Source organism: Thermobia domestica, chromosome 6 (genome assembly GCF_964235325.1).
Source record: "Thermobia domestica chromosome 6, izTheDome1.hap1.1, whole genome shotgun sequence".
In the NCBI taxonomy this organism is placed as follows: Eukaryota; Metazoa; Arthropoda; class Insecta; order Zygentoma; family Lepismatidae; genus Thermobia; species Thermobia domestica.
Window position 1 is genome coordinate 230,032,702 of NC_137459.1, and position 21,474 is coordinate 230,054,175.

Below are 21,474 nucleotides of genomic sequence, written 5' to 3' on the forward strand. Positions count from 1 at the left end.
AAGTGCAGCAGAAAAATTTGGATGAATCACACACAACTTCGCAGTAGCTGAAAGAGAGAAAGAAGTAACGTGCAAAGAAGAATGAAAGGAAGGAACTAATTTAAAAGTGTTCGAGGGCAATGAAGGCCGACGAAAAGTCTGAACCTGATCCTGTAAAGCATGTGGGAAAGACTTTTTTACGTGGTGTGTCAAAAGAAGATCCAACTGCAGAAACTGAAGTAAGACGTTTAGCAGTGTCCACGAAGCACAAAGAGGGGTGTGTAACAGGTGGAGAAGAGGAAGAAAAGTACGAAGGAAACGCCGGCAAAGAAAGAATAGAGGGTGTAACTATACGCACTATACGCGCTTGACTTCTTGAAAGGAAATATTTTCAAGGGTCATAAGCTGATTGATTTGGGTTTGGAACTATAGTTTGGGGCTGGTACGTGACGTTGTTACGTGATCACCGGAACAATGAGGATTAGCGTTAGAGGATAAGGAAAGATGCCTTTCCATGCCAGAATTGGCACAGTGGGAGAACCTTTACAACCTTGGGTGTAATTTCAATAATGAAAACATTTGAAACGTTGTTTTAACTTGAGTATATAAGTATCAACAGGAAGGCGTATACAGAAAAGGGTATAATAATCTGGCAAAATATGAGTATTTAAAGTTAGGACGTAACTAGCTGTAGATGATTTCGGAAAAATAGATAAGTAGGTCCGGAGAAAGGGGAAGGAGAAGGAACCCCATCGCCCGCTGCGTTGGGAGGCTGAGTAAAGGTAGAAATAGTGTAAAATATGCGACGTACATGAGTTATCTTATCGGTGCTTTTGATATGTGACAAAAGTCCTTTGTCACTGAGAAAAGGATCAACGTCACAAATCACTTCTTTACTAGAAACTTGGTAATTAAGCACATACGCTTTACAATAATGTTAGTGGAGTAAGGAATTAGTAAGGAACTGGTTCGCAGCGGAACCGGTACGAAAGTAAACTTTTATCAAACTTCATCCAACTTGTTTGGTGTCCATAATATCTTCGACACGAATCATGTGAAGCAAATGCCAAACTTTCATGGAATGTTGCTGGCCTATTGTATCAGAATCAATAACGCGAACATATAGGGACCTAAATAATAGAGGATATAAAAGTTAGTAAGAACAGGAGTTGATATTGTAGAAGCGTGTTTTATTTTTCATTGGTTTCCAGTTGGCCCCCACTAGCACAACATTTGGAGGTATTCGGACCGTCACTAGACTCAATATTATAGGGTTAACTTTTCCTTCTACTGGATATTTTGTACTTGAGATTATCTGGAACCTTCTTCAAGTGTTTCGGCAATGGTTACGTTTTCAAAGTTTCCGTGTTTTCCATCTTCTTCATCTTTTCAATTCCTCAATGTTTACGTTCTAATAAAATTGTGGTGTTACTCTCGTACCTGTCCTCTACCCGAAATACTAGGAAATAAGTTCGAATCTGTTTCTCTGGCAGGGATTTTGCTTTCATTTTAAGCGTATGGATCTTTATTTTAAACAGCTACAAAATGTGCATAGTTTAGTACATATCCAAGTAAAATGCAAACATGTTCATTTTTTAATCCTTTCATCATATCATTTCATTTACCTATGAATGAATGGGTTGTTTCTGACCTTCCTATGAATGTCTGGCTTCATACTCTCCTTCGTACCTGGATTTATTAAAGGTTTTCTTTTTCTGTGTTCCAGTTTGTGACTCATATATTATTTGTTTATTTATTTATTTAAGAAGAAGAACACAACAGGTTATTCTACCCAATTACAGTGTTCATATCATAGTTACATAGAATATCTATAATATATTTGCGAAATCTATTCTGACTCATACTGTATATATCCAGAACTTTTTTACATTTAATCAGTTTGTTGTACACTGCACCCATCCTCCACGTTGGTGACTGTTTTGTTGCATTTGTTCGAGATTTCTTACAATAAAAGAAATTCCCATTGCCCACACGTATGTTTCCATTGGGTACCCTTAGATGAAAGGCAGAGACCAAATCCTTACTATTTAATTTATTATTTAATATTTTGTACAAGAACATCATGTCATTTAACACTCTTCTGTGATTGAGAGACATTGTGTTAAAATTTTCATTAAGAGAAGTACTATTTTCATATGTGGGGAAGATGCCTGTTCTCTTGTACACCAGAAACTGCAGAAATTTATTTTGAACTCTTTCTATTCTAATAGAATCTTTCTTCGTGTGGGGATTCCATATAATAGACGCATATTCTAATTTTGTTCTAACAAATGAAAAATATAATTTCAGTAAAACATTCGACTTATTAAATTCCCTTCCCATTCTCAAAATGAATCCAAGATTTCTGTTTGCGTCATTTACAATTTGATTTATATGATGCTCAAACGATAGTTTGTTATTATATATTACACCCAAATCATTGACAGTTTGTTCCCCCTTTAATTGTTTACCATCTATCTTATATTGAAATTTAACATTTCGTTTCTTAGTGAAGGACACGGTTTTGCATTTATCTGAATTTATGTTTAACAAGTTCCTCTTGCACCATTTATTTACTCTGTCTAGATCCTCCTGCAAACTGACACAGTCCTGTGCTGTTGTAATTCTCCTATATAATTTTAGATCGTCTGCATAGAGTAGTTTATGCGATGTTTTAATACAATTAGGAAGGTCATTAATGAATATTATAAAAAGTAATGGCCCTAAATTAGATCCTTGTGGGACTCCAGAAAATTGAATGTATTCAAATGATCTACAGGATTTATAAACCACATATTGTTTTCTGTCCATCAAATATGACTTCATAAGAGCAATTAACTGATCAGAAAAGTTGAGAAATTTAAGTTTATTCATTAACAACGTGTGGTTTACCTTATCAAATGCTTTTGCAATATCTGTATAAACTACATCTATTTGATTATTACTCTCCAATGTATCAACAAGATGGTCAGTGAAGACAGCGAGATTTGTTACGGTTGATCTGCCAGGAACGAATCCATGTTGCTAATCCGATATTACTGGTTTAATGTGATTTTCAATGCGCTTATAAATTATGCTTTCAAATATCTTTGCAAATGAGTTTAGAATACAAACCGGCCTATAATTTTGAATTTCTTTACTATCATTATTTTTAGGAATAGGACAAACTTTTGTAAATTTCCATTTTGCTGGAAACTTGCTGGTTTGGAGTATTAGGTTAAATAGCATGTGTAAAGGTAATAAGAAACTCTCTTCACAACCTTTTATTACATATGATGGTACACCATCGATACCTATCGAACACTTTGATTTTAGTTTTTTGATTGCCATTCGAATCTCGTCCACTTCTATTACCGCTATTTGCAACATATCAATTTCTTCATACATTTCAACTAATGTCGAATCATCTGTTTCAACTAGCAGTGGTGCTCCGTCTGTATACACTGATTTAAAGTAGGTTGCAAATGCGTTTACTATATCTTTATCACATGCTAACTCTTTACCCTCATAACACAATACATTACCATTTAAATGCTTTGATTTACTCTTAATAAAGTTCCAAAACGTAGTTGGGTCCTCTTGTATTAAATATTCCGCTCCCTTAACGAAGTTTGTATATGCGATTTGTATATCTTTCTTAATCATTTTTCGAAGTTTATTAAATTCGCGTTTATGTAAATCTAGATTTGACTTTCCGAGTCTTATCGCTTTGCGGTGACGAGCTTTCATTTTAATTTTATTTATAATGTCTAGCGTGAACCAGCTAGGATAGTTTCCCGTGCTCTGTTTCTTTTTCGGAATGCATTTGTCAAATATATTATATAAGGTGGAATAAAACTTTTCAACAGCGCCATCAACGTCAGTATAGTCACCCAGTACCTCCCACTCTACCTTTCCCAATTCGTGATATAGTTGATTGTAGTTTGCCTTACTGAAATTATAACCCATTACTTTACTTTGACTTTTTACCTTAACCTTATTGTTCTGTTTGATTTTAATTAATAGCGCAGGGTGGTGTTTATCCTCTTTAAGTACGGGGGTTCTTCTCTCTCAACCACTACATTATCTAAATTTGTTAATACCAAATCTAGTGTTCTACCTAAATCATTCTGAACATCATTAAATGATTTCAAGTCGTATAATGACATGAAGTTATTTACAAATTTGTACTGCCCCGGGGCGCTCATGAAATCGAAACCCGTACCTTTAATGTCTGGTAAATTAAAGTCACCAAGTACAAGAAGGGTGCAGCCTGGTTGACACTTCGATTCAATGTACTGAAATATTTCATCATATTTACAAATGACAGAATTTGGTGGAAAATACACAACACATATATACATTGTTACCCTCTCCCCACTTACTTTCACCAAAAGACAGTCTACGCCATTATTTAGGTCACCATTATATACCAAGCACACTTTATATTTATTTCTTAGTATTGCAAGCATTACCCCTCCCCCCTACTCTTGTCGGTTTTTCTGTCACTACGGATTAGTGAATATCTGGCATCAAAGAGTTCTGAGTCAAAGATACCCTCATGCAACCACGTCTCTGTTATTGCCAAGAAATCGTAGTTCGTTGACAACACACTACAATAGAAGGATTCAGTTTTGCTTCTAGTCCCCCTCACATTCTGATAATACACACTTCGGAATGCACGTTGTTATCTGAAGAAGAATCTGTTTGTGCTTTTTCCTCTTTCTTACCTGCCTTGAAATCAATCTCTGGTCACTTCCACTTGTTCCCTCGGGGCGTGGCACCTGTCCCTTTCTGTATGTATAATGTTTTTCTTACAGCTTGGATTTAGTCTTTCTTTTCTCTGCGTATCGTCTCTCACTCTCTGCAGATTCAGTGGGGTTTGGCGCAATACTTTTGCCCTTCCCATCTCTTCGCATATTTAAACTGACTGATTGGGGGCGCGGTGGCTCAGTGGTAGAGCGTTCACCTCCGGTGCTTGGGGTCCCTGGTTCGATCCCAGCTCGCGCCGTGTGGACTTTGTGGTGGACAAACACCGTGTGCGTGGGTTTTCTCGGGGTTCTCCCGTTTCCTCCCACTTTCTTCATTCCAACATTTCACTCATTTCTCATTATCACCGTCTCCTTTAGCCTAACCGACATAACCGTGGGACGTTAAACTTAAAGATTTCATTTCATTTTCAAACTGGCTGATATCGTGTTGTGCAACAACTAGTGCCTACCGACAAAAGGTTGTGTAGAACACATACTTTCTCATTGTTTTATGATTGTAATGTCAACAAATAAACACTTTGACTCATCATTGTGTTTCCTGTAATTGTAAGATTCCCATTTGAAATGCTTTTACGCTCTTATTGGGATTGATTTGCCAGAAACCACTTTACGTTTTTTACGGCCACTTATGTTTTATTTCCTGATTTTTTTCCTGTTCACAAGCATTACAGTTCTTTGGCTTAATATGTGTACTGTCATCTATATGCATCAGTTTTTACCGATTGGTGACAAAGCTACGTACCTTTATTTTATAGTGTTCTTTGCGGAAACATTTCGATTCGATTGCTGAACAATGTTACTTTAAGCAATTTTAGGACCAAGCTTTATTTCATTAAATTTCCCATAGTGGCGATTTTGTTCTCTTGTTTTTCTTTCATTAATTATTTTTGTATGTTCATATAGTATTTTAGTCTTTTTGACTACTTATTGCTATTTTGGTTTTGTTCGTCTTCTAGTGTTCTTGTGTTTATCTATATATCTATGTTGCATCTCTACATTGTTTGCGTAAGTTGCCTTAGGTCTGTTATTTTTTCTACTGAGGGATTATTTGAAACTTTTTTTCGTGTGTATAGTAATGATTTCAATAAGTGTTCCTCAGTGTATTTGACTTTCAAATTGTCATTGCTAATTAGCTGTAATATTTAAGTTCGTACTAATAAAACTCTACGTGAGTGGTAGCGTTGGACTAATAATGGAAAGCTTGTCAGTTCAGATCCGGGTTCGGAAACATAACGGAAACATAGTACTCATTCAAATCTTCAACGGGGAGTAGGTGTTACCATTAAATTGTAATTCTGGATCGAGACGTTACGGCACTCGAGAATACTAAAATTATGACACGTATACTAAAATTACGGAAAGGAAAAGAAGTTGCATTATTATATTGCCAATTTTAATAATATTTGTACCCCTCTGAACGTTTTCAATAATGCAGATTTTTAGATTTCCTTACTCCTCTCCAACCTGTAAACATTGAGCATGGTCGTTTTGTGAATCGTTACAGATATCACATCTCTTTCTACTCATTTCTGGAGATAAATTTCCCAACAAATAGACTCCAGAGCCGATTTTCAAAAATATTTAAAAAAAATTAAATTGTTACTGGCATATTGTGGTGCTTATTTTAATAAACAAATCGAGAAACTGAAAATATGAATCCCTGCCGAGACGATATTGTACTGATAGTATGAATCTAATCCTCTTTCTTGTAGACCTACTCCTTATTTCTCTAGTCAATCTACCAACTCACAACCTTAGGACCTATATTAAGTTGTAGTCACATACGCTACAAGGCGATGTGTGTGAACACAATTTTGATCATGAGGATACATAAATGTAAACAATCTTTGGAAATAATGTAAAAGTATTGCTACTGCTAAATTGATTATGATACTCAATATAATAGGCAATTTCTCAAAACCACTTTTATCAATTGCAAAACACAAGACAGTAAAATCTTAACATTTCACAAATTTCCAGGGCCGAAAATTGTATACATAAATATGTCAAGGCAATATTAGAGTTACAAAAGAAATTTTCAATTACACTTCATACCAAAGCAGTAATTTTCTCTTTCTTAAAACAACTGAAATTGTCCTCTTTAGATTTATATATCTGCTCTTTTAAGTATTTTAATAAAACTTATTTAAAATTTGTAGGACCTAATTAATATATGTGTGTATTATTTTTAGATATGGTATTGTTATCTTCGGTGGGGATGGCGTTTATGATCAACCTCGAAGTGTTGTTGTAAACAACAATATGTTTACTTCTTCTCCGCACATTATTCCACTGTATTTTGAGAATCTCCCTGTTGGTAAGTATACTGTTTTATTTTGATTCCGTTATAAACACACACACACACACACACACATATATATATATATATATATATATATATATTGTAATATCCTATGTGATGTCGTAAACAAGCAATTCCACGCATCAATGTTTACAAACACCACCACATGGTTCGGCAAGAAGATCTCCCAGCAGAGGGACCTATAATCACATGCAGACGACGGCTTCGGGCCCCTCCCACGGAGCAGAAGACGACATCGTAGCAGCAGCGCCACCGCCACCCAAAGGACCCTATAAATTGGATGGACGAAGACAGTTCGACACCAGTTTTCTAGTGACCCTCCTTCAGACTGCTACGGGACTCTTGGAGTAACCTAACCCCAGGCCTCTAGTCTGCTACGGGACTACGCCTATCCTATCTTCTGGCTTAGCCTGCTACGGGGCTCTGTTGGCCATCTAACCTACCCATTGCTTGCTTCGGAGCTTTGGGCACCTAATTCCACTCCTCTTGGCCTGCTTCGGGGCTCTGTTGGAGATCCTGTCTGCGACATTACGGTCAAAGACCATCTATAACTAATATTTGCTTCTAGAGAGACTAAATTGTTCAGTATTTTGTGAAAATACTTTTATAGTGGAAACTTTTTATAATAAAAACTGGTAGTGGGAGTCGATTCCGGACGCTCTTTTTATTAAATGCTCTACCAAAAATCCGATATGAGACAAAGTGTATATATATATATATATATATATATATATATATATATATATATATATATATATATATATATATATATGTTATGAACGCCCAGAGAAGGGGCAGTTTGAAAAGGTTCATTTAGAGGCTCTTCTAGTGACAAAAGTTTGCTTTTAAAATCAATATTCAAAAAATGAAATCTTTGAGTTTTACGTCCCACGGTTATGCCGGTTAGGCTAAAGGAGACGGTGATAATGAGAGATGAGTGAAATGGTGGAATGAAGAAAGTGGGAGGAAACGGGAGAACCCCGAGAAAACCCACGAGCACGGTGTTTGTCCACCAAAAATCAACATTCAAGTAAATGATTAGGAGTAAAAAAATGGTCGAACCCATTTCCAAGATTTTAACCTATTCCCCTCTCTCTGTGATGTTTTATTTTTTCACTAATGATTATATTCAGCGTGATGAATTCAATGGCAAAGTATTTTGAATGATAGTACCCGCCAGTTGATTGAAAAGATAATTTCGCTGTTTGTTGGTGCTTTTGCAGACTTGATGCTGATAAGAATGAAGTTTTTGTTACTGTTGTTGGGTTTCATTCTAGCAATTATAATGTTCAAAAGCTGACATCTAAGCTAAATATTCAATAATACCGTTTTCAAATATAAGAAGACTTCGTTCTTCAAGGCCAGCCGAAATTACAAAATTTTAGTGACTTTTACCTTTACAAATAATAATAATATTAATAACAATAAAGTACTGTGCATAACTAAGCCTTGCAGCCTTGCATTTGAAGCTTCATTATTATCTGCACAACATTTTTAAACACGAACTCAACCACCTACCCCATGCCGTATGCGTCGGTGGACCAACGATGGACAACTAGCGACATCTCGCCAAAAATTGGCGGTTCCACAGCGACGATTTGTGGTGGGCCTCTCTTCCGTTTTGAAAATTATACCACCAGCGGCTCATCAACAGCGAGACGCGACAAAACGCCAATGAACAACAAAATTACTCCCTCAAAATATGTTAAATCGCCTATATGTTAAAAAGTGCTTGAGGTTTGGTAAGGGACAGCTTCCAGGACCTCACGCTGAATACATCACTGAGTCAATGCATTGTATTTGTTTCTTGCAAAACATGATAATTAGATGCGTAATATGAAAAATTATATCATAGTTTGAATTTTAATAGGTCTTTCCTTAATACATCCATATTATCCGGCGTTATGCCTGCCTGTTTCATGTCGGATAAGCGAAACTCTACTGTATTTTCAAAGATAGCATATACACAGGGGGTTGAGGTCTGCACGGGCCGGAATTTTTAGAACGGACCCGGCCCGTCCCCTTTAATTTATAATCTATAGGCATTAGCGGATTAAGGGCGGAGCCAATGAAGCCCAGGCTTCGGGGCCCCAAGCTCAGGGGGCCCTTTAAATCCCTCTGTTTAATACTAAAATATAGTAATCAACTTATTATATTATAGGCTTCAGACCGATGTTATTTTTTTTCCGCTCGTTACGCTCGCGGTATCGCTAGATTTAAGTCTTTCTATCAGCAGCATTTACCTGTTAATAATGAATGCAATTATTTAATTGTTAATAATGAATTTAACTAAACTAATTATTCTAAACTTGGAGCACATTCAAATATTACAGCATAGTTCTCAGTAGTTCCATAAGCCTATGAGGCTGTGGAAGGCAGAAAAGAAAATTTATGCACTGGAACTATTCTTAACATAGGGCCCCCTTAAAACAGTCGGTTCTAGGTCCCCAAAAGCCTTAATCCGCCCCTGTCTATAAGCAATATTTCACGAAAAGTTGGTATTTTTTAACAAATGTGTTCGTCATCAAGTATTCATAAAGTAGTCCCTTTCTCCTTTAAGTAATTTCAGAGCCCACGGTGTTTAAGTGGTAGAGCATTCACCTCTGGTGCATGGAGTCCTTAGTTCGATCCATGCTTACGCCAAGTGAACCTTGTGCTGGACAAACACTGTGCGTGGGTTTTCTCGAGGTTCTCCCGTTTTATCCCACTTTCTTCACTCGATCATTTCATTCATTTCTTATCATCACTGTCTCCTTTAGCCTATCCGGCATAATCGTGGGACGTAAAACTTAAAGATTTCATTTCAAATCATTTCAATCAAAAAACAGTTGCAGGAAGTATGTAATTTCGAATAAAACAAACTACTATATACAATTCTGAGTATATTATTCTTTTATGAAATTCTCGCGAACCTTATTTCTAAATCGAAGGGTAAGAAGACTAAATTCACTCTCTTATTATTATAGATCCATTTCAATTGAAGCAGTTGGAATAGTTGAAAAAAAAAACATACCCTATATTCCAGTGTGCCACAATCGGTATAACGCGGCACACTGGTGTTTCCAGCAAAGTGAACTGTGTGACGAAAACTTTTTCCTATTATTTGCAAGAATATTTGTCGAGCTTCTGTTATTTACTATTATTATTATTATTATTATTATTATTATTATTATTATTATTATTATTATTATTATTATTATTATTATTATCAACGATTCTTTCATGGATCAGCTGTCTGTATACAGTTAAACAACCACAAGTATCACATTGAGGGAATGAGTATAATTATTTACTTTAATAGTAATACAAAATCTATTTGCTTGTATATTCTACCGGGAATAACTGCATCCGTCTAGAAAGCTAGGACTAACAACAAAGGGATCCGAAGTTGTGACCACACACCGCCCCAAATCGTGAGTGCCACAAGTTTCCTTCTACGCCTTAGCACAATAAGGGCTGTTGCGTTCAGGGAGAGAGAGAAACAACTTAATTCCATTGCAGTTATATGCTTATTAAATGTTAACTTATATTTATAAATTATGTAAGTGATCGTATCGTTTTCTGTTTTTATTTTTATTATTATTATTATTATTATTATTATTTTATTATTATTATTATTATTATTATTATTATTATTATTATTATTATTATTATTATTAATTCTTATTATTATACATTTCTTATTACGTTGATTGCTATGTGTATGGAATTCCATACACACGGCTCTCCTGTGCAGTAGAGCGTGATTATTTTCCATACGCAAACAATGTAGATATTCCAAGTTTGTTGTGTTCGTTCTATACCTGTGTATGTAATTAGATACATATGGCGTAGAAATCAAAATTTAATGTCCATGCCACGTATATGGAAAACCATACACAAAGACATTTATGAACAAAGACATTGAGTTTGAGTTTAACGTCTCGCTCAGCAACGAAGCTATATGAGACGTCGGCCTACTGATTAACGTGGACTCCGAAGCACGTGAGCTCTCGCCGGGAATCGAAACCGGGTCTTCCACGCCAAAGGCGCGTACGCTAACCGCTTAGCCACTAAGGATCTCATGAACCGAGACATTTAAAACAAAGGCGAAAACAAAGATGTGTGATGTGATTTTGAGTTTAACGTCCCTTTCAGCAGCGAGGCTATATGAGACGTGGACCTACTGATTAACGTAGAATCCGAACCACATGAGCTCCCGCCGGACGAAAACAAAGGCCTTTGGAATTGACAATAATCGTTTGGACATTTCAGTCGCACCTACCTAATATTAACTACATTTCGACGATAATTTCGTAACATTGTATTATTTCTTTTGTTGATTAGCTTGGTTAGGCTTATCTAAACACTTTTTTCTTTGCACCGACGTGTCACATCTCTTGGATGAAAATACACTAGCTCTCACTGGAAATCAAATCCAGAACCAATGCACTTGAACCATTTGACCACAACAAGGCACATTTAAAAAGAAGTTTCGATTTTGTTCGGAAAATTGTGATTAGGTGTAACAAGGATACGGAGCAAACGCACTGTACTTTCTCGCTCGAATTTTTTACACTGACTTATGCTAGGCTGTAACTATTATTGAAACATTTATTTGGGAAATTGCGAATAAAATAATGTTTTGGAAAACTTTGCTAGAAGAAACTTCAGGCCCAAAAGTAAAGTACCCATTGGTCATATTTTCGTTAGAAATAACTTGATCCATATATTAGAATTATTAAGGATATAATTGTATGTGAACTATAAGCAAAAGCGTCTGAATAATTTCTGAGTAAATCATGAAAAAAGTCACCCCCAAGAATAAATTATCCCTTGTGGATCTTTTCAGGACAAACGAGCTATGCTATATTGTTAGTGTTTTCGTAAAACATTTATTTATGAAATACGAGCACAATCGCCTGAGTCGTTCTTGAGAAAATCGCAGGGTAAAACTTACTGTCAAAAGTAATATGCCATTCCTAGTTTTTCCGGATGAGGGAATTATACCATATAGCTAGGTTATTTATGTCACATGTATTTATAAAATATGAACAACAAACATCTCCTGAGTGTTTTTTAGGAAGGTCATCGGGAAAAGCTTACCCCCAAAGTAAACTCTTCTATCTGTAAATTTGACAGTATATCGAGTAATTTTTAAGCAAATCGTCGGGAAAAAATTCACTGTCAAAGTATCTCTTTTGGATTTTTCTTTTCGGAACAAGCGAGTTATACCATATTGTAGGATTATTACAGAAAATATTTTACTGAAATTAGAACAAATTTGTCTCAGTTATTACTGAGAAAATTGTCCAAAAAAATTCAACCCTTGAGAAAACCACTTCTGTATGTTATCGGAATAAACGATTTATGCTTATGTTAGTTTATTAATGAAACATTTCTTTACGAAATATGAACAAAATTGCCTGAGGCGTTAATGGGAAAACTATCGGGGTAAAGCTCATCCTAAGATTAAGCTACTCCTTCGAACGAGTTGTTTGTTAGGTTATTAATGATACGTTTATTTATGAAATGTGGTTGAGAAAATTCTGCAAAAAGAACGCATACCATACAGTAAATTACACCATATATATTTTTTCAGAAAAATTATTCATATGCGGTGGAGATTCGTTAATAAAATATATATTTATAAAAAGTAAATAAAATCGTCACAGCTTTTTTTACTTGAGAAAATTGAATTGTTTTAAATTTTAATCCTTCAGTAAATTACCCTTACTTTTAGATGTCGAAGGACATAAAATTCGAAAGATAGTATGTTATTAAAACGTTATGTCTATATTTCGGTCCAGATACGTTGAACAGTATCGCCTCTATTTGAGTGCGTGTAAAACCGTGACGAACCGAGAGAGGAATAGATGGACAGACATCGAGAAATCATTTTTTCGATATGTAGGAGCCATGTAACTTGAATTCATTGAAAAATGGTATTCGGTTTTTATAACTATAACCACACTTTCTTCTTTCGTCGCTCGAATGTGAAAACGAATAGGCCTACACCGACACGTAATGTGATAATTTGTAATCCCAAAAATCTAATTTGTTATGTTTAATGTGTTGTCACGCTAGAAAAAGAAGCTTATGCATGTTAGATCATTTTATTATCAGTTTTTCACGCTACTGTATAATTCGTCGGAAGCATTCGTGTTATTCACAAAGAGAGCTGTAAAATTTAGTTTTGTTTAAAGAAAGCATTCTTGATTTTTTTTACACAGACTTGCATTTGTTGCACTTGTTGATGTGAAACAAAAGGAGAGAGAGAGAGTCAATACTCTAAAAAGGAACACACACACACAGAAACACTAGAACATACAACAAGCTATGGCTGTGATTGTGTTCGTCACGCTGTGTGTAAAGATGCAGGTCGCGCTTGTTTTGTTTTTTACAGACACACTCGCAGTGAGTTGAAGTTTGAAGTTACTTCTGCTGTGTTAAAAAAACGGAGAGGGAATGATTAAGCATACCACGCCATAAACTAAAAACAATCGCTATTAGTAATAAATAGTAAGCTAATTCTACATAAATACGTCATCAGAGGAAACAAAAAGTTATTTCTTTATTGTATTGTTTCGGTTCTTATTAACATAAAAATTATACAATTTATACAATGTTTTGTAAAGAAAATAAATTGAACAGGATCGGATGGGATTCGATCTGGGGTCAAAACAGTATAAGAATTACTAATCCGTCATTCTACCCACTTGACCACACAGACTTTCTTTTATTGCCTATATTTTTTCTTAAGAAATAAATGCTCATGGCTATAGAGCATGTCACTTCCAAACTTAAGACAACAGTTTTTCTCTTTGTTTATATATTTCCGTACAACATCTTGGTTACAGAAGCTAATTTATATTTGGCAGACAATTTACACCCTAGATTTAAGCCAATAAATGCAATATTTTACTCCACTTTCCTGTTCCTTGATTCAACTGTTTTGTTACCAATTCTGTAATTCCCTCTACAATCGTGCTGTGCTACTCCAAAAATTCCCTCGAAAACATTATTGCCAGTATACACAAAACCGAACATAATTTTGTTTTTTGCTTATAGTTTTATTATTTTATTATATTTTTTTGGAAATATCTCCTTAGATGGATTGCTTTCTATTATCTCCACATACTAATAACTGAATTTTACCCATAAACATAAGGAAAATGAAATAATTGCGAAAAATCGTGAGTTACAGTATATGCGCATTTTTTTTATTTATTTATTTATTTTTTTTTTTTTTTTTTTTTTTTTTGCGCATGGGAGTACATGGCAGGCGATAGTTCGTGTCGGTCCCTTCGAGATTCTCCACGACGAATCGAAAGAGCATGGGCCAGAACGAAGTCCTCGCTGCTATGCGGTGGTACCATCAACACCCCGACTCGAGATATCTGTTTCAACTCGACGGAACCCTGCCGCCAGTAGGACACTAGCGGCAATCCTTCAACGCGTCGCTGTATCGACGATTGACATTTACCGGCAAGTGGGCCAGTAGGGTTTGGCGACGTTTACGGCATGGGGTACGGAACAAGGTTTTATTAATATAACACTGCAATATATGTATTATTACGGAGAAAAATTAACACAATGAGAAAGCTGATTATATTTTCTTTCCTTTCCTCTCAGATGTAATTGTTGTGACTGTAGCGATAGAAAGAATCGTTTGTTATAATATTACGAAGGGCGCCGATCTTGCATAAGTTAATGAAGATATACCATGTGCTAAAATAATTGATCATGTTGAGGTGAAGGATTGTGCACGCGTGTCTTAAGGTGATTGTATGCGAGAGTGGGGGTTATATATATATATATATATATATATATATATATATATATATATATAATATGTATATTCCCCACTCTCTCACACACATATATATAATATGTGTCTTGCCCCCTTGGAAAAAATCCCCTGGGCGCCCATTATATATATATATATATATATATATATATATATATATATATATATATATATATATATATATATATGTAATGATTAAAAGAGTATTTGTAGCACTTTTACAATTTGGACCTTTTATCCTACTCTAAATATATAGGTCAGGAAATCTAGTTATTGTTACAATATGAAGAATCAATTATTAGTCATTGTGCACAAAAAATGTACAGTTTTACGAAAAGAAATTTTGAAAGCCCTTCGCATGAAATGTTGATCTTCTTCGTGGATCTTCGCGTGAAATGTGGATGTTCTAACAACAATACAGGAAAAGGGCAATATACTTATTCTGAGAGTAATATACTTTGTGTCTTTTCCGCATAACGATAAGTACTCTCCTTGACAAATACGAGTTGGCAGCAAAAAGCAAGATATATAACATTTTTTTTTATCAGAATGTGATGACTAGAAAAATAGAATGAAAGTCACAATAAGTGCTCAACTTGTACGTAGGACAATTAAAGCGAAGCAGCATTATCGATATATAAGAATATATGAGTAATTAACAACATAATAGCCAGTTCATAAAGTTAAAATGAATCGAAGTCCCAGGTATGTTTGGTATGTGCATAATATTTTGTATGAAAAAATCAATCTGATCTGTTATTTGAGGGGCGAAATGGAACTACACAACTACTCATTGAAACTGAAATCTCTTAAGATCCCGAAATAGTTGCTTTTACTAATCACTGGCATACTATATATACAAAACCACATTATTATATCAGTTTGGTTATGACTGTCTACCGCGAGGATTTTATCTCTAAGATTTCAAAGTGCGCCTTTAACCATTCGATTCAAGTCATCACCGCACTACTGGCCGTCGCGCGGCGCTCCAGTCGTAAGCAGTGGTCTCCCCGGCAAGGGAATTTGTAGTGGAGGTCTAAGCTAAGTCCCTCTTCATATTCAGCAACTGCAGTGGCGCAACTCGGTGGAGCAACTGCTTGTGAAGCATTGTTTTAAATTGCTGCCTTCGTTTGCTTCCACTGCAATTGCTTCCACTAAAACGGTTGCCGCCACCGACCGCTCTCGCGCAACTGTCTCGAGCAACTCTCAGTGTCCGTCACTCGAGGAAAAGCATTGCTTTAAGTTGTAGCCTTCGTACGGGGACACTGCAGTGGCGGTCACCGCACAAGGTTGCCAGTGTATCTCGATGCCAATGTATGTACTGTCCCCTTCAGAGGAGAATACAAGTGCGGGGTGAGGAAGCGGAGATCAGAGGGCATAGTTGTTGTCCTCTGAAAAGTTTTACGATAGTTTATTATTCTCCAAATGCAAACTTTTTTTCAGAGTTGCCAGGTATATGGTGAATGCCATGTTTGTGTAGAAATCCAAAGAAATGTTCCCTTCTGATCATTTGGAGGGAGGAGATGCTGTAAATTAAGCTTCAGTGACACCTGACACATGGCTAGCCAGCAGTTAAAGAGCAGAGAAATTCCGTCTTCCTGTTAGTCTTTAAAATGAAGGAGAAAAAAAAGCGTTTGAAAAACATCAATGAATATATTGTATTTGAGATTAAATATGCTACTCATTTCGCTAGTTTAATTTGGAGAAATTGTTTGAAAAAATAAATACAAATTATTTGACACTTTTTTCAGTCTCGATACTTCCATATCAGAAAATAAAATTATAAATCAATTTACCTCGCATCACCATTGAATTTATACTTCTTGCAGCTAGCATTCATTATCGACTCGAACAACTTTATTATCATTATTATTATTATTATTATTATTATTATTATTATTATTATTATTATCTCATATTTTGGTTTAAAGTAGTTTTAAACTTAAAAATTTGACAGGATCTGTGATTACTGTCCTTCTTGGTGATTACCCGTTTGTTAATTTCGTAGCTTTCTTCCTGAAGAAGAATATCATCATGGTTTATTACCTAAAGGAATTAGCTGTTATTCTTACAGTTCCCAAAACTTTCTTACAGCACTTACGAACATTAATGATCGAAATGCAAATCGGGATAATTTATACAAAACTGAAGGGTAGTTACTGGGATACATATAGTATGTAGTTGAAACATGAATGCAAATGTTTGCTTTTGATTGGTCAAAACAGGAAATTGTCAACAAATCTTTATCTTGTCGTCTAACAGCTGCCTACAGTTTTTAGAGGAAGTTTTTCCAAACATTTTTTAAATAGTTTGTTTTGTTAACAAAATTTCAATAACTAATTGCCAATGGTTACTCAAAGTTAAAATATAACCTCATTTACTTTTTAGTATCGGATCGAAATACTTGTAATTACGGTTATGAAACAACTATCCAACAACTTACCAACGTGAGCGATTTGATCCAAAATTATCCATTTCAGTTGCAGTTATGCTTGAATAATAATGGCAAATTTAGGGGCACTTGATCAGATTTGACTCGGAATCTGCACAAGTTTCACACTGATTAAAATTATATACATATTGATAGAAATACTTATCAGGCATACAAACAAGCAGTAGAATTTAGTAATAAACGGAATGAGACATTCTGAAAGATTAGTAAAAAACAAATTTAAAAACTCGAGCAGAAACAGGAAGGTAACAATCAAATGATATTTCTGTTCATACACTAAATATATGCCCTTTAACGTACAAACTATATATTTACTAACATTCGGATATAAGAAATAAATTACAAATTAAGAGTACTTTTTAAAAATGCTCACTTTTTAAAGGATGAACAAAGAAGGATTAAGGATTAAAAATGGAATACAATGCAAGCAATTAAATACATTATAACTACCCCACCCGCATCAATAAAAAAATCTTTAATTTCAGCCATCATATCTTAAATATAAGCCTCTTTATCTTAAATATAATATACACTACTTTTTTCGATTATGGAGTGGTGCTTTATTGATGATTAATGAAAAGTTATTAGAAAACTTTTTCGAGTTCATCTTTTTAGGTTATGTTGTTTCAGTTTGCGGCTCACATAAAACCAAAGAGTTCTTCAACTCTAGACTAAATCATAACTAAAGGGAAAGGCCAGGCCGGTAGCCAGACCAAAAATGTAGGGGGGCGGTAGAAATTACGGAGGCCCGATGCAACCATATTATAGTTCATCTACATATTATAGTTCATTTGCAAACCTACCGTGAACATTTTAGGGGTCCGGCCCTCCTAGACCCCCTTGGATAAGTGTAAAATAGCTAAGAAGAACTTACGATAGAGCAAAACCCGTGCAACGATCTGACGGACAGCTATGTCTAATAAGTGCAATAAAAAGAGTTCTCTAAAGAACTTTCTTACCACACAACCGGGATCAAGACATACTTTTCTTTGGGGGGGGTGTATTAGAAAATGTTTTGCATTTATCTATTTCAATTGCGTTATAATGCTTTTATGGATAATAGATTTAGCTGAGGACATTATTATTAATTAATATTCCTATGTATAAGTTCTTATGTAGAAAGGTGAGAAAACTTGCGATTGTTGGACATCAAAATGCCACTAGACTAAACTTCACATTGTTTCCTTTGTTGGCATCTTGCACGTATACTTTTATCTCAAGTCTAAATACCTGCTTACATTTTATGACAAAATGAGGGAGAAAGTGGTTTAAGCTTTTCTAAGTGTCGGTCCCAGTATTTGTCTGATATGAAAAAGGAAAACAGGAAGAGTTTGGGCATTTGGTATCCAACATAGAGGCGGGATCTCGGTCAAATGAAACGAAAAAGTTGCAGTTAGTATTCTTAGTTTTTTCTATATTGTAGGATACTTTCTATGGATGAATTGTCAATAAGTGAGAAGATAATCCTTTATCTTGAAGCACGAATGGATACACACTTTAAAAAGTTCACTGGGAGGACTTAAAACGAGTTCTAAATTATCGTGAAATGAGAGTATTCTTTACAAATGTGAACCAGTAGCCATGTGATAAATGTGAAACAGATTGTGTCAAGTGTCATGTTGAGAATGGACAATGCACACACCTAACACTATCTGCCCTTCCTTTGCTTCGTTTTCTCCAAGACCCTTCCATTTCAAGAAATAGAGTTAGTATTATGTTTGTATATATAAGACTGGCCATCCTGAAAAAAATCTTCACAGCCGGGAGTGGGTGGAGAAACTCAGCTGGAAGGGTCGCGAAGATCGAATTCCGTAGACTTGCAACCTCCTGAGATGCGGATAGTATATGTTGCTAAAAAAAAATTAAAAAAGGAAGAAAGAAAGAAAGAAAAGAAGAAAAGGTACTGATCAGACGAAACATGCACACTTGATCTTTCCGTGCCTGCCCTAGTCGCGGGTTTACTACCCCTCCCCGATGGGGGAAATTTTTAACACAATAGAAAATAATAATGAAAAACTTATTTTATGCATACTTTTATTTCGTTTTAGTATAAATTTTAATGAATTTTCATTTTACATATGTTGTGAAGAAAGACTTTAATTACTATAAATTCACGATCTTTTCTTGCTTGAAATAGTTACAGAGAATGATGAGTTTTACAATATGCGTTGGCGCAATAATGAAATAAATTCGTTTTGAATTTTCGCCCGTAATAGTTTGAATATTCCAACACTAAGAATTTCATTAAAGGAAATAAAATAATCGGATTGCAAGGGCACCCATCAGGAGGGGCAAGGTGGGGCGATCGCGCTTCCCCCCTAGAGGAAATTGTACTTCAGAATATCGAAAATCCAATAAAATTTTTAAATTAGTTACAGCAGAATTTGAAACTATTTATGAAACGTCGCTTATACTGCCCCCCTTGTAAACCACAACATGGGCGCCCTTGTCGGATTGTTGAACTTTATCTACATTTATATTGTGACAAGGTGTTGAGGAACACATGCACAGAGGGTTGCGAGGGAAGTGCAGTACATCATAATTACAGGCCTCTTCGCTACTATCTACTGCAAGTAGAACGTTAAAATTCAATTTAGCTTCGACGACCAATGATTAAAGCCAATAGACTCCCTAAATCAATTATTATTTGGAGACTGTTTGACTTATGTTATTATTATTATTATTATTATTATTATTATTATTATTATTATTATTATTATTATTATTATTAATATAATATTTTTGCACTTTTCTTCGTCTTGCTAATTAAATTTTTATTCAAAGTGCTCCCCTCAAAACGTTGCTCCCCTAGACTCGGGCCTAGTGGTAAATCCAACTCTGCCTAGTCGTTTATTATGTTTTGTTCTTTGGGTATTAGTCATTCATCACCTGATTAGCAGCCACCCCTTATGCCAAATGAATCATTTCCGGATACGTTTATAATAGGGATGGCCAGACGGATCCGGATCTCGGATATCCGGTTCCTGGATCCGGATCCGAAATTTCGGATCTTGGATCCGGATTCGAAATTTCGGATCTTGGATCCGGATCCGAAGTTTTGGATCTTGGATCCGGATCCGAAGTTTCGAATATTGGATCCGGATCCGGATATTCGGTTTCTGGATCCACACCCGTCATTTCGAAGTTCAGATTCGGACTCCTGTTTTGAATATTTTAGGCCTTAGATTGAGACCCAGAACTAAAATATCGATATGTATAAAATTTACTAGGTGAATTTTATCTAACTCAGTGGGAAGACAATTCAATTTAAACGACAAAAAGATTACATGAAAATCTCATTTTCACATTTTTCGGGGTTAGACCACTGTTGCGCACACCCCATCATTTAGTCTTTAGTATACCTTTAAACGTACTACAAGTATGCCACTTTCATCTCAAGTCAGTAGTTGTATACATCTGCCTTTTGTTATATATTAATCGAGTTAGGATTAAAATTCGATTGTTTGTGAGACCTATGATAATATTTTCAGAATGAGTTATAACGTTGGAAATCTGCATAGTAATGCTGCATATTTTCTTTGTGCCACATTGGAATTTAATGTAGTCTATCTTATACAGTCGGCTCTTATGATTAATTCAATGATCTGAACTACTGCAGCATTACGCTAAAATCATGGATGTCTTTGAATTTTCGTCATCATTTCTATTTTTTTTATTACGGGTAAAATAAATACCATAAGCGGCATTTTACATAATACATATAGACGCATATCAGTCAGTTGATTGCTTAAAGTTTATAGCAAAGCTATTACATTTCTAAGACACTGGCGGTCTTAGGACAAAATCCATGGCTTTACCATAAAATCTTAAATATCTCTATATAAAAAGGGCAAAGTCCTGAGTGACTGAGTGAGTGAGTGACAGATCACCGTACAGGCCAAATCGCTCAAGCTACAAACTTGAAATTTGGACAGTTTATAGGCTTTGTGACGTAGGATACCACTAAGGAAGGACTTTGGGAAATTCGACGACGAAGGGGGGAAATGGGGTGGAAATATTGATGATTCTTGACGTTAGATACTTCAAATTTGGTATTTGGGTTTCTCATTGAAAATAATTTGATACTTGTTTAAGTGCTTTTTGATATTTAAATTAGAAGGGGCAGGGAAGATGTAGAAAGTAAAAGAACAGGTGGTAACTGCAATTATTGCAATTAGTA

The 21,474-nt window shown here is 35.3% G+C and overlaps 1 protein-coding gene across 2 annotated transcripts in view; it reads left to right on the forward strand.

Annotated features, from left to right (window-relative positions):
* The window catches only part of Apoltp (Apolipoprotein lipid transfer particle), a 6,186,292-nt gene that overhangs the window by 5,988,728 nt on the left and 176,090 nt on the right, over positions 1 to 21,474 (forward strand). For both annotated transcript variants that reach the window (XM_081762641.1, XM_081762640.1), the window contains one exon: positions 6,923 to 7,047. In XM_081762641.1, coding sequence (XP_081618767.1) covers positions 6,923 to 7,047 — 125 coding nt within the window. The remainder of the gene's footprint in view (positions 1 to 6,922; positions 7,048 to 21,474) is intronic.